The following is a 14,681-nucleotide window of genomic DNA, read 5'->3' on the forward strand; positions in this document are numbered from 1 at the left end:
ACATACACACTAATTATGTCTTTAAAGGAACTCTAATGTTCTAATTTACTAAATTTACCTTACTTCACTTATAGTAAATGAACTCTTGTGACAAAATTACTTTAGTATTTTCACTAACATGCTTTTTGTATTTAAAATTTAGTAAATCATAAAAATTGATTTTGATGGGTATGGCATCTTATGACATTTAATTCTATGCTACACAAGATAAATACTAATGCTCCACATGATGTCTCAGACATCCTTCTAAGTGAGAAAGTGAGACCACTGTTAGATTGCCATAAAGAAGAGTTTGTCACGCACTTATTATTTCAGAAAAATCCTTTATGTCTATGAGATTCACAAGATATACAACAAAAGCAAGCCTAATAAATTTGGTTGTGTGTTCGTCACAGGATGGTATCGGCTGTGAGAGCCAAAACTGTAAGAAAAATAACATTTTGCATGGAAAGCAGCAACTATCAAAATGCTGCAAATTGATAAAATGAGTAGAACGATGAACACAGAAAAAACAGATATCAATGTCAACACCAACAAAACTATATCATTGTAGCAGGGTCAGTGTTGTTTTCTCTCATGATATATGCTTTATTTAAAATTTTGGTTGTATTGAACCTGAGGAGAGAACTCCTGCAAGGGGGATAAAAGTGACTCTAGTGATTCTTTTAGAAGCTGAGGATACTGTCTGCACAACAAGTGAATGTTAAAAATCTGAAACACACAGTAGAGAGATGCTGCATCGCTCTACAGTGCACTGTAAATGGTGCAGCAACTGGCAACTGATGCGAGTCAACAGTGCAGCAACTTGCAATTGATGCAAGTCATTAGGGCATCATCTCTACAAGACTGCCACATATCTGGATGGTGACAAATAATGCTCTACACTAAGTTGTTATCAGCAGATGAGATCAGTGATCTCTCTTCCCAGAGAAAGAGGGCGATACTGACAAATATTTGAGTAAGAATGTGAATGAGACATTGGACAATTGAGAAGAACATGGACAGTCTAAGTATCACAAAATTCATTACTTGATTAATATGAATTGTGTGTCATAAGAGTCATCAGGAGCATTTCCTGTGCTGTTTCAGCAAATGTTTGCAATTCCAACTTTGCAGAGTGTAGATGGAGTCAGTCCAAACAAATACCGCTCAATCAGTGTTTTATTTCATGCTCAGTGTTAACAGAAAAACTCCCTTTGTTTCTTGTTACAAACAAAATGTTTTTTAAAGTGGAATTTTTGTGCCATTTGATAGAGCAGTCCCAAATTAGTCTAGTGTGATATTTAGTTTAACAATATGTATTAACAGGACAACATTAACATGGAGAATAACAGATTCTCCAGCAGTGACCAAGCAGCACTGCTGCATGTTGGTAGCAAACAAACAGTATGGCATGGGTTGGCCTGTAAAATGAAGGAAGTCAGGCAAACATGAAACAGTAAACAAATGTCTGCGAGTATAAGTGGTAGAGAACATATTGTTAAACCAATAATATCACACAAGCCTAATTTTGGATCACTCTACCAAATAGGCACATAATATTCCACTATAAAAACAATTTTGTTTGTAACAACAAACAAACCAATGTTTTCCACTGATAGTGGGCATCACATAAAACAAGTAATGAGTAGTATTTATTTGGATTGACTCCACCCAGACATTGCAAAAATGAAATTTCAACTATTTTCTAAGACATCAGATAAAATGCATATATCAGCCACTGATTATATTACTGTCTTTAAGAGGGAAAAACAATTTTGAAATTTAAATCTTTATAGCTATTTTCTGTTGCCTTCAGTACCTTGTACATTGATCTTCAGACCTGAGGACTGAACCAGCCTCTCCTACACCTTCTTGCATATTTGAACCAGCTGTATCTTTCCTTCATTTATGTAAATAAAGCCCTTAGTTTCAAAAAGTTGAAACTGTATCTACAGCTAACAAAATCCTCTTGGGTTATCAGCTGAGTAACTATGTTATCCTGAGGACATTTCAAATAAAATTTCCTGTTTTACTTGAAGACGATGACAGGAAAATTTGTCACCTACTACTTCAAGATGGCACTTTTTCTTGACTGATAAAATGAGAAGATGTCAACAGTGAAATTTGCTGAGAAAATCTCCATTCTTGCTTTCATTGGTGGTTATCTTTGTCATTGACTATGTGCTGATACGTGCTCTTTATTAGTGATGACTTTCTTACCACTATTGAAAAGCTTCATTAACCAGAATTTATACATCTGGAAAAGAACTCTATATGTTTTAAATGTACATATGTTGTGTAATACTTACTCAGTACAGAAATTTCAACATCAACAGAATCCACTCCAGAATCATTCTTTGCTGTTACAGTGTAAACTCCAGTATCTGCTCTCTTTACTTTCTGGAGGATGAATGTTGTTTTGTAATCTTCATTTTCAATTTTCAGTCTGTTAAAACAAAACATTGTTTAAAATAAACTAAAATCAAAACTAAAATAGCAAAAATGCCACCAATTAATTTCTCTGCCAATTCTCACTTTCTGAGCAGGTTTCTAAATATAAGAGTGAAATTACATACAGGTTGTAATGAATAGAAGTGCAGATAATTCTACTGTTGACTGAGGATGGTCTACTGAACAACATTATATCAGCATTTACATCATTTGCCGATTAATAATTACACCCGTTACAAGTCATATGTTTTTAGGTTGGATAGTACCTCCAAGTACATGTGGCAAAAGCAAGCATTTAATGCTTATTTTCCCCTGGGTAACAGGTCATGTGTTGAAGTGTGGACACGAATAGCCAAATTCTCTCCACCCAATTAAAATCTACAGTTGCTGTATAATCTGTACTTATTATTAGGGCATTTTTCATGAAGATTTATTTTTAACTTCTAAATACCCTTCAACTTCAATAGGTAGACCATGTGATGAGAATGAAAGAGGATCAGGTGCTTTAAAGAATAGTCACAGAGAAGTCATTTGGTAAGAGACTAAGGGGAGACCCAACAGTACTTTGGTAAATGAAACTAAAATAATATGCAACAGGATGGGTGTAAATAGCTGGCAGCAGGTAGCAAAGATAGAACCATTTGGAGGCAACATGTGAGATTGTCATGGAAGCTTTGAGTCCATTATAAGCCTAGAAGAAGAAGAAGAAGAAGAAGAAGAAGAAGAGTAACCCTTGTGTTTCCCAGTTCCCTGAAAGTAGACATAACACTCTGTGTCCCCATTTAATGCCATTTCAATTTTTCCAACAACTTTTTATTACTCAATATTTTATGTTCTCTTGGACCACTACCTCCCCAACAGCTGTTTACAAAAGTCCATACATCTCTTCTTTATCTTACTGTTACACACTGAGGTGGCAAATTCATGGGAGAGCGATATGCGCATATACAGATTGTGGTAGTATCATGTACACAAGGTATAAAGGGGCAGTGCATTGGTGGAGTTGTCATTTGTACTCAGGTGAATCGTGTTTCTGATGTGATTATGGCCACATGAAGGGAATTAACGAACTGTGAATGTAGGGATGGTAGCTGGAGCTAGGCCCATGGGACATTCTATTTTGGAAATCATTAGAGAATTCTATATTCTGAGATCTACAGTGTCAAGAACATACTTACAATGCCTAATTCCAGGCATTACCTTCCACCACAGACAACACAGGGGCCAATGGCCTTCACTTAATGACTGAGAGCATTTGTGTTTCTGAAGAGTTGTCAATCGTAACAGACAACCAACACTGCGTGAAATAACTGCATAATTCAATGTGGGACATAGGATGAAGATATCCATTATTGAACGCAGTTTTCCGAAATTCCTTCACCAGGGAAGACGAATAGAATATTCCAGAATTTGAAACACGAACAGCTGCTAGCATGAGTTTCTTAGAAGTAGATACCTTAGGGGTTGCAAAGCAACTCAAATCGCTTGATACGTGCAAGTCTTCAGGTCCAGATTGTATACCGATTAGGTTCCTTTCAGATTACGCTGATACAATAGCTCCCTACTTAGCAATCATATACAACTGCTCGCTCACCGATAGATCTGTACCTACAGATTGGAAAATTGCGCAGGTCGCACCAGTGTTTAAGAAGGGTAGTAGGAGTAATCCATCGAACTACAGACCTATATCATTGACGTCGGTTTGCATTAGGGTTTTGGAGCATATACCGTATTCAAACATTATGAATCACCTCGAAGGGAACGATCTATTGATACGTAATCAGCATGGTTTCAGAAAACATCGTTCTTGTGCAACGCAACTAGCTCTTTATTCGCATGAAGCAATGGCCACTATCGACAGGGGATCTCAAGTTGTTTCCGTATTTCTAAATTTCTGGAAAGCTTTTGACACTGTTCCTCACAAGCGACTTCTAATCAAGCTGTGGGCCTATGGGGTATCATCTCAGTTGTGCGACTGGATTCGTGATTTCCTGTCAGGAAGGTCGCAGTTCATAGTAATAGATGGCAAACAATCGAGTAAAATTGAAGTGATATCAGGTGTTCCCCAGGGAAGCGTCCTGGGACCTCTGCTGCTCCTGATCTATATAAATGACCTGGGTGACAATCTGAGCAGTTCTCTTAGGTTGTTCACAGATGATGCTGTAATTTACCGTCTAGTAAGGTCATCTGAAGACCAGTATCAGTTGCAAAGCGATTTAGAAAAGATTGCTGTATGGTGTGGCAGGTGGCAGTTGACGCTAAATAACGAAAAGTGTGAGGTGATCCACACGAGCTCCAAAAGAAATCCGTTGGAATTCGATTACTCGATAAATAGTACAATTCTCAAGGCTGTCAATTCAACTAAGTACCTGGGTGTTAATATTACGAACAACTTCAGTTGGAAAGACCAAATAGATAATATTGTGGGGAAGGCGAGCCAAAGGTTGTGTTTCATTGGCAGGACACTTAGAAGATGCAACAAGTCCACTAAAGAGACAGCTTACACTACACTCATTCGTCCTCTGTTAGAATATTGCTGCGCGGTGTGGGATCCTTACCAGGTGGGATTGACGGAGGACATCGAAAGGGTGCAAAAAAGGGCAGCTCGTTTTGTATTATCACGTAATAGGGGAGAGAGTGTGGCAGATATGATATGCGAATTGGGATGGAAGTCATTAAAGCAAAGACGTTTTTCATCGCGGCGAGATCTATTTACGAAATTTCAGTCACCAACTTTCTCTTCCGAATGCGAAAATATTTTATTGAGCCCAACCTACATAGGTAGGAATGATCATCAAAATAAAATAAGAGAAATCAGAGCTCGAACAGAAAGGTTTAGGTGTTCGTTTTTCCCATGCGCTGTTCGGGGGTGGAATGGTAGAGAGATAGTATGATTGTGGTTCGATGAACCCTCTGTCAAGCACTTAAATGTGAATTGCAGAGTAGTCATGTAGATGTAGATGTAGGACACTGTGATGAAATTTCGAGTTAATGGGCTATGGCAGCAGATGACTGATGTGAGTGCCTTTTCTAACAGCATGGTATCGCCTGCACTGCCTCTCCTAGGCTTGTGACCATATTAACTGGACACTAGACAACTGGAAAACCATGGTCTGGTCAGATGAGTCCCAAATTTAGTTTGTAAGAGTTTATGGTAGGGTTTGAGTGTAGTGCTGATCCCATGAAGCCGTGGACCCACATTGTCAACAATGCACTGTGCAAGCTGGTGGTGCCTCCATAATGGTATGGGCTGAGTCCCAATTTCAGTTGGTAAGAGTTTATGGTAGGGTTTGAGTGTGGTGCTGACCCCATGAAGCCATGGACCCACGTTGTCAACAATGCACTGTCCAAGCTGGTGGTGCCTCCATAATGGTATGGGCTGAGTCCCAATTTCAGTTGGTAAGAGTTTATGGTAGGGTTTGAGTGTGGTGCTGACCCCATGAAGCCATGGACCCACGTTGTCAACAATGCACTGTCCAAGCTGGTGGTGCCTCCATAATAGTATGGGCTGTCTTTACTTGGAATGGACTGGAAATGGTTATGTTCAGTTACCTGGAGACCATTTGCAGCCATTCATGGACTTCATATTCCTAAACAACAATGGAATTTTTATGGATGACAATTCATCACAACATCAGGTCATAATTGTTCATGATTGGTTTGAAGAACATCCCATTGAACATTTATTGGACATAATTGAGAGGTCAGTTCATGCACCAAATCCTGCACCAGCAACACTTTCACAATTATGGATGGCTATAGAGGCAGCACAGCTCAATATTTCTGAAGGGGTCTACCAACGACTTGTTGAGTCCATGCCATGTCGAGTTGCTGCACTATGCCAGAGGAGATCCGTCATGATTTAGGAGGCAACCCATTACTTTTGTCACCTCAGTGTATAGTCCAAATATAGTGTTTCTCTGAAATCAGTTCTACATCTACATCTACATCTACATCTACATGGATACTCAGCAAATCACACTTAAGTGCCCAGAAGAGTGTTCATCGAAACACCTTCACAGTAATTCTCTATTATTCCAATTTCGAATAGCACATGAAAACAACAAACACCTATATATTTCGGTGCAAGTTCTGATTTTACTTATTTTATTATGATGATCCTTTCTCTCTATGTAGGTCAGCGTAAGAAAATATTTTTGCATTCTGAGAAGAAAATTGGTGATTGAAATTTCATGAGAAGATTTTGCACCAACATAAAATGCCTTTGTTTTAATGATGTCCACCCCAAATCCTGCATCATGTCAGTGACACTCTCTCCCCTATTTCACGATAATATGAAACACGATTCTCTTCTTTAGCTTTCTCGATGTACTCTGTTAATCCTATCTGGTAAGGATCCCAGACCATGTGGCAGTATTCCAAAAGAGGACAAACAAACATAGTACAGGCAGTCTCTTTGTAAATCTGTTACATTTTCCAAATATTCTGCCAATAAAAACTCAGTCTTTGGTTTGCCTTGCCCCACAACATTTTCAATGTTATCTTTCCAATTTAAGTTGTTTGTAATTGTAATTCCTAGGCATTTAGTTGAATTTACAACCTTTACCTCTTACTGACTTATTGTGTAACCGAATTTTAATGGATTCCTTTTAGCACTCATGTGAATGACCTCACACTTTTGCCAATTTTTGCATGATACAGATGAAATCATGAATCCAGTCACATAACTGAGATGATATTCCATAAGCATGCAATTTCACTACAAGCCACTTGTGTAGTAGTGTCATAAGCCCTCTAGAAATCTAAAAATACGGAATCAATTTGAAATCTCTTGTCAACAGCACTCAACACCTCATGTGAGTAAAGAGAGAGTTGTGTTTCACAATAACGATGTTCTATAAATCAGTGTTGACTGTATATCAATAGACCATTGTCTTTGAGGTCATTCTTAACATTCAAGCACAATACATGTTCCAAAATCCTGCTGCATATTGACATTAATGATATGGACCTGTAATTTAGTGGATTACTCCTACTACCTTTCTTGAATATTGGAGTGAGCTGTGCAACTTTCCAGTCTTTGGGTACGTCGAGCGAGTAGTTGTATATGGTTGTTAAGTATGGAGCTATTGCATTAATATATTCTGAAGGGAACCTCATTGGTCAAGGTCTTGATCGGAAGACTTGTTTGTATTAAGTGATTTACGTTCCTTCGCTACTCTGAGGATATCTACTTCTAAGTTACTCATGTTGGCAGCTGTTCTTGCTCTGAATTCTGGAATATTTACTTCAACTTCTTTGGTGAAGACATTTTGGGAGGATGTGTTTGGTAACTCTGCTTTTGCAGCAATGTCGTCAATATTATTTCCATTGCTAATGCACAAAGAAGCCATCAATTGTGTCTTGCCATTAGCACACTTTACATAAGACCACAATCCCTTTGGATTTTCTACCAGGTTTTGAGACAAAGTTTCACTGTGGAAACTAGTATAAGCATCTCACACTGAAGTGTGCACTAAATTTCAAGCATCTGTAAGAGTTCACCATTCTTGTAGATTTTTGTGTTCATTTAAATTTGGCATGCTTTTTTCATTGTTTATGCAACAGTGTTCTGACTCATTTTGTGTACTAAAGGGGATCAGTTCCATCATTTGTTCATTTATTCAGTATAAATCTCTCAATTGCTGACAGTACAATTTCTTTAAATTCAAGCACATCTGGCCTGCACTTACATTGTTAATTTCGTAGGAGAGGGGATTGTCTCTCAGGAAGGCAAAAAGTGAATTTTCATCTGCTTTTTTGAAAAGGTATGTATTTCATTTATTTTTTGAGGATTTTGTGGGTTACAATGTTCAATCTCTCCATGACAACCCTGTGTTCACTAATGCCTGTATTCGTTTTGATTTCGTTATTAGCTCAGGATTATTTGTTGTTCAGAGGCCAAGTGTGTTTTCAGGATCATTTATCGTTCACGAGGGCTCATGAACTAACTGCTCAAACAATTTCAGATAATGCATTTAGCACAATTTCAGATGACATTTATGTGTACCTCTTGATTTAAACATGTATTTTTGTCAACATATTGTGGGTAAATTAAAGTCACCACAAACTATAAGTTTATGAGTCAGGTACACATTTGAAATTAAAGTAAAGTTTTCTTTGAAACTTTCAGCAATCATATCACCTGAAGTAGGATGTCAGTAAAAGGATCCAATTTTTACCACAGACTAATGTATAATGAAAATTCATAGGTGTTTCCTCTCCTACAGAGAGACTAATAGCTGCAATCTTAAGCTGCAATAGCAACATTAGGATAACGCACTATAGTATGTTATTCAATCTGGTTATATTTGTGTCTAGTGACCATATGAAGTATCTTTGAACAGATATAAGTGGCTTGATGTATATTACAGGATGGCGAAGGTTCAACAGAAACTAAAGTAACATAAGGTGTGTCTCAAAGAAGTGTAATTGGAGCTCTGTCGTTCTCAATATACGCAAATGATTTGTCAGATATTCTGAGCTGCACTATAAAATTGATGGCTGATGATGATGCTGTTGTCTACAGGAAAGTATCATCATTGGATGACCACAAGGAATAAGATTAGACTTATACACACCTCTCCACTCTTTAATATGGATAAATGAAAGATAATGCTTACAACAAAGAGAAAGAACCCCATTGTATCTGATTACTAGCTCCAGCTGAGCTTCTTCAGTACACCACATTGTAAAAGTATTTAGGGGTAACACTAAGAATCAATATGATACAGGATGATCATGAAAAATAAGTGTTATGGAAGGCAAATGGAAGACTTAGATTTTTTGGATAGGTTCTGGAAAAGTGCAGTGGATCTGAAAACGAAATTTATTTGAGATATTGATATGAATGATTTTGGAATCTTATTTCAGTATCTGAAGTCCTTATCAAGTACACATGGTAATAGCCATCAACTGAATCCACAGACATGGTTTTGGGATAATAACAGAATGGTGTGGCCTTTATGAAAATACAAAAAAATGCTCAGTGAGCTTAAATAGTAATCCTTAGAGGAAAGCCAACATAATTCTTGTGAAACACTGTTGGATAAGTTCAGACAACATGTCTTTGAATGAGACAAAGCAACTATTGTGAAGCCACCATCATATATTTTGTGTATGGATCATGAGAATGAGACATGAGAAATTAAGACACATCCAGGGGAATATACACAGTCACCTTCCTTACTCAGTATCTGAATGGAAAACAACAAGGAATTACTAATATTGGTGTGAAGTAGCCGTCACCATGCACTGCACAGTAGCTGGTGGAGATGTAGATGTCACAGTTCATATATGAAGTCTCCCTCTTTAAAGTATCATTTTTTCTCTAAATATTTTTGCAGGATATATAAGGAGATTGTATTTCTTTCTACAGACTTCATTTGCACATTTTGTGTTCCATATTTCTCCATCTATCATCCCTATCTTGTGCTTTCTTATTATGATCACAGTCAGTAGCTTTGTCTTAACATGTAATGGAAAACTAATTCTGAGACATCTGCTTTTCATGTATCCCAGCTGGCATGATCTTTAACTTCTGGCTTCATTCAAATGAATTTTATTGACTTAGGAAAAGTCAAGAACAAGTCATTATAATGAAGCTAAGATGACATAAAACAGAAAATGATCTTCTCTCCTTTGTCAATTCTTTTCATTCTCCTTCTGCACTTTCAAGTTCGTCACATTTCTAATAAAACTCATTCCATCCTTTCACAGCACACAGTTATCAAGTTTCAATACCTATCACACTCCACGCATATAAATTGCAATATTCATAATTTCATATTAATAGTTTTAAATATCGTGAGTGTGGTCTGGAAAATTGACTATGTCATTAAAGTAAGTCTATATTAAAATCTAAAATTCAACTTCAGTTATAAAATATTTTCATAAATTTACTGATAATTAAGTTTCTTAAGAAGACATAACTTCAAGTTAACTGCAGGCTATAAGAAACTTCCTTCACATTAATTCAGTTTCTTGCACATTTACCTGTCATGGGACTTCAGAACTGTTTCCTTGAGAGTCCACGTAATCTTTGGAGGTGGTTCACCCTTGACATCAGCTTCAATTCGTAGCAACTGGCCACTACGTAGCACTTTCTTTTGCAAGTTTTTACGATCAATATATGGTGCCACTGAAAATTGAGAACAGAAAATCTTTTTGAATATATTGAAAAAATAGTATTCTGATTTCTTTGTGACTTCAGCAATATTTCCCATGTCACATTGAAAATTACAATTTAGCAATTTATATAAGCACAGAAATTTAGAAACGTACATACATACATTATATGATCTGTCATACTGTAAAGAGTCTATGTTCTCATACACTGTGTTATGCAAACATTTGGTAAGACTAGTGCCATGAAAGAAATTTCATAATTTATAAGTTGTTATCAACAAAATTATACTTACGGAAGCGGGGCTTTGCTACAACTGATTTTGAGACATCACTGGGTTCACTTGGACCAGCTTTGTTGACTGCAACAACTCGGAACTCATATTCATGTCCTTCAACGACATCAGTGACACGTCCAGCAGTCCTTCATAAATAACAGAAGACAAAATCAGAATTACACAGCAATAAATTGAGCTTTAATTTAGTTGTTTTACTGTGGTGCATTAGGTGAAATTTTGGTCTAGCATTTTCCTCTACTATTAGTACTTTGGAAACCACAAATGATACATTATGTTTTAAGACACTTCATTTTATTATTATTGTTACATAGTGTGATTCAGCTGTTCCTATCAAACTTAGCTGATGAACACAATACACGGGTGAAGTCGCCATACTGTATGGTACTAATGTCCAGTAAGATCATCTTGCAAATGATTCTGAACATATCTGACAGTTGGTACCGTCTGTTTGCAAAACATAAATCCTGTGAATCATTTAACTATGTTAATATGTTATGCCTAGTGGCCAGGTGTAGCAAAGAGTGTAATTAATGCTTAAAACGAGGTAACAGTGAAGTAAATAATGTTCAAGCATTGAGCTGATGGAGTATGTTCTCCAACCTATTTGTAATACAATAATGTTCCCAGCAGTGTAGCATGGCACATGTGGCTAGGCATTAGGCAAGCGATCAATGAAAAGTATTATGATTTGAATGTTGCAGCATTCAAAAATTTTTGCAATGGCATGATGTGTTAATACCAAAGCACAGGAAAACATTTGCCACATGAGGTTTCCAGTTTAGTTGGGAATTAATATACAGGGTGAGTCACCTAACATTACAGCTGGATATATTTCGTAAACCACATCAAATACTGATGAACCGATTCCACAGACCGAACGTGAGGAGAGGGGCTAGTGTAATTGTTTAATACAAACCATACAAAAATGCACGGAAGTACGTTTTTTAACACAAACCTATGTTTTTTAAATGGAACCACTTTAGTTTTGTTAGCACATCTGAAAATATAAACAAATACGTAATCAGTGCCGTTTGTTGCATTGCAGAATGTTAATTACATCCAGAGATATTGTAACCTAAAGTTGACGCTTGAAACATTGTCCTCACTTCATTGCAGGGGCCCAAACAACTGCAACATACATCGCATTTGTACAGAATGATCTGCCAACGTTGCCCGAAAATGTCCCACTGGAAACGCGTCGACGTATGTGGTATCAGCATGATGGTGCACCAGCACATTCTGCAATTAACACTAGGCTGATCCTTGACAGGATGTTCGACAGGCATTTCATAGGACGTGGAGGACGCATAAATTGGCCAGCCCGTTCTCCTGATCTTACACCTCTGGACTTCTTTCTGTGGGGTACGTTAAAGGAGAATGTGTACCGTGATGTGCCTACAGCCCCAGAGGATATGAAACAACATATTGTGGCAGCCTGCAGCGACATTACACCAGATGTACTGTGGCGTGTACGACATTCATTACGCCAGAGATTGCAATTGTGTGCAGCAAATGATGGCCACCACATTGAACATCTATTGGCCTGACATGTCGGGACTCACTCTATTCCACTCCGTAAATGAAAACAGAAACCACGTGTGTACGTGTACCTCACCCCTCATGGTAATGTACATGTGCGTCAGTGCAAAAGACCAATAAAAAGGTGTTAGCATGTGGACGTAATGTGCTATTCCAGTCTCTTCTGTACCGAAGGACCATCACCGTTCCCTTTGGAGCCCTACATAATTCGGTGCTCTCCGATACACACGATCAAACAGCGGAAGAGTGGTACTGAAGCGTCAACTTTAGGTTACAATATCTCCGGATGTAATTAACATTTTACAATGCAACAAACGGCACTGATTACGTATTTGTTTATATGTTCAGATGTGCTAACAAAACTAACGGGGTTCCATTTAAAAAAAAAACGTAGGTTTGTGTTAAAAAACATACTTCCATGCATTTTTTTATGGTTTGTAGTAACCAATTACACTAGCCCCTCTCCTCACGTTCAGTCTGTGGAATCGATTCGTCAGTATTTGATGTGGTTTACAAAATATATCCAGCGGTAATGTTAGGTGACTCACCCTGTATATATTCCAAGCAGTTTTACAGATTCTGCTTGTACACCTTTAGCTAGTCCTAGCAGCAGCTGTTGAGTTTTCTCTGGACTTCATGGTAGTTTATTAGATGAGAACCAGTTTAGTGTTAGGGAGAGAGTGTCCTGTGATTTCTGGTGTAACTGTAACATATCTCAATATGTGGTGGTTAAAGTTGTGTCATCTGCATAGCAAATAACTGACTGAAGCCCAACACAACATCTGGTGAAAACGAAGAGGCCATCCTGTATGCAGCTTGCACTAATCAACACATGAGTAAAATGGCAAATGCACAACAGTTGAACACCAGCCAGTCACCCATACAGTAAATACTGGATTCACATAATTATCGCCCAAACCATTTACAGCTGCACCTAGAGATCCACAGGCAGGATTTCAAAGCTCGACTGAATTTCTGTCAGTGGCTATAAAGAAATCTTGAAAATGACATGTTCTCTGATGAATCACAATTCGACTATAATGGGACTATTAGTCGCCACAACATACAATGGACTACAGACAATCTTTACTAGATATGACAGACAGCCTACAATGTACAATGTGGAGTGAATGTTTGGTGTGGAATCTTGGGTGATTGTCTTATTGGACTGTATTTCTTTGAGGGCCATTTGATGAGCATGTGCTACTTGCACTTTCTGTGTCAGGAACTCACACAGCTGCTGGAGGGTGTGCCATTACTGGATCTTTTAATAATGTGGTTTTAACAGAATGGAGCACAGCCACATTCAACTTTACCCATTCGTAACGATCTAAATGAGGAAATTCCAGAGAAATGGACAGGAAGATGAGGACCTGTTGCTTGGTCCATCAGCTCACCAGATTTAACACCATTAGACTTCTACCTGCAGGGGCGTTGAAACAAGTAGTTTACACTCAAGTGCTGGAAAATCCCGACTACCTCTGGCAAATCATCACAAAATCCTGCAGATCAATAACATTGGGAATGCTTCAGCACATAAGATGACCTATTCAGCAGTGGTTCCAGATGTGGATAAACCAAAACGGTCAATACTATGAGTGTTTGCTAACATGATAAACATGGTCAGTGCAGTTTTGTTTCGCTTACTTCTGATCCATATTTGTCTGGCTGCTGACAAATAAGCCCCTGGCCACAGATACTTTTATTCACAAACAATTTGCATAAAAAGAGGATATTTCCTGTACATTATGTGCATTAAAACTGAATAAACAAAAAAATAAATGGAACCCTCGCCCCAGATTCAAATGTTGACCCTCACATGCAAGACCTCTCTGCAATGCTTGATCTGCCCTTATCATCTATGCTACACTTCAGTACAGGACAACTGATGCAGGCTATACCATGTATTAGTTTTAATGCTGTCACAGTATCACCTTAGTGTTCGGTAGCATTTTAGTGTCCCATTCTCTAGAGAATATTCTTATGATTTTCATTTTTTAATAATATTATAACATTATGACTTTCTACTATGGTGAGGAGGTAAATATCGAGACATCTGTTGTGTTTTCTAAGCATACTAGAGGGTCAAATGTTTCCAGGATAGATATAAAATTGCAGGTTGCATAAAACCATGTCAGTAAGGGCAGCTTAATCACCCTGTGTAAAAAGCAAATGATACATTATAATAATTGAAAACTTCCCAATTTCTAGTCAACAGATCACAAATGTGGAATATACTCTGTCCTCATAATTTAACACACATATGTGGTGTAAGATAAAGTCTGT

The 14,681-nt window shown here is 37.7% G+C and overlaps 1 protein-coding gene across 29 annotated transcripts in view; it reads right to left on the reverse strand.

Moving 5' to 3' along the window:
- LOC126248677 (twitchin) overlaps positions 1-14,681 on the reverse strand; it is a 523,948-nt gene that overhangs the window by 185,091 nt on the left and 324,176 nt on the right. For all 29 annotated transcript variants that reach the window (XM_049949938.1, XM_049949935.1, XM_049949939.1 and 26 more), the window contains 3 exons: positions 10,854-10,981; positions 10,429-10,573; positions 2,292-2,428 (listed from right to left, as the gene is read on the reverse strand). In XM_049949938.1, the coding sequence (XP_049805895.1) occupies positions 2,292-2,428; positions 10,429-10,573; positions 10,854-10,981 (410 nt within the window). The remainder of the gene's footprint in view (positions 1-2,291; positions 2,429-10,428; positions 10,574-10,853; positions 10,982-14,681) is intronic.

The sequence above is a fragment of the Schistocerca nitens genome, chromosome 3, assembly GCF_023898315.1.
Source record: "Schistocerca nitens isolate TAMUIC-IGC-003100 chromosome 3, iqSchNite1.1, whole genome shotgun sequence".
In the NCBI taxonomy this organism is placed as follows: domain Eukaryota; kingdom Metazoa; phylum Arthropoda; class Insecta; order Orthoptera; family Acrididae; genus Schistocerca; species Schistocerca nitens.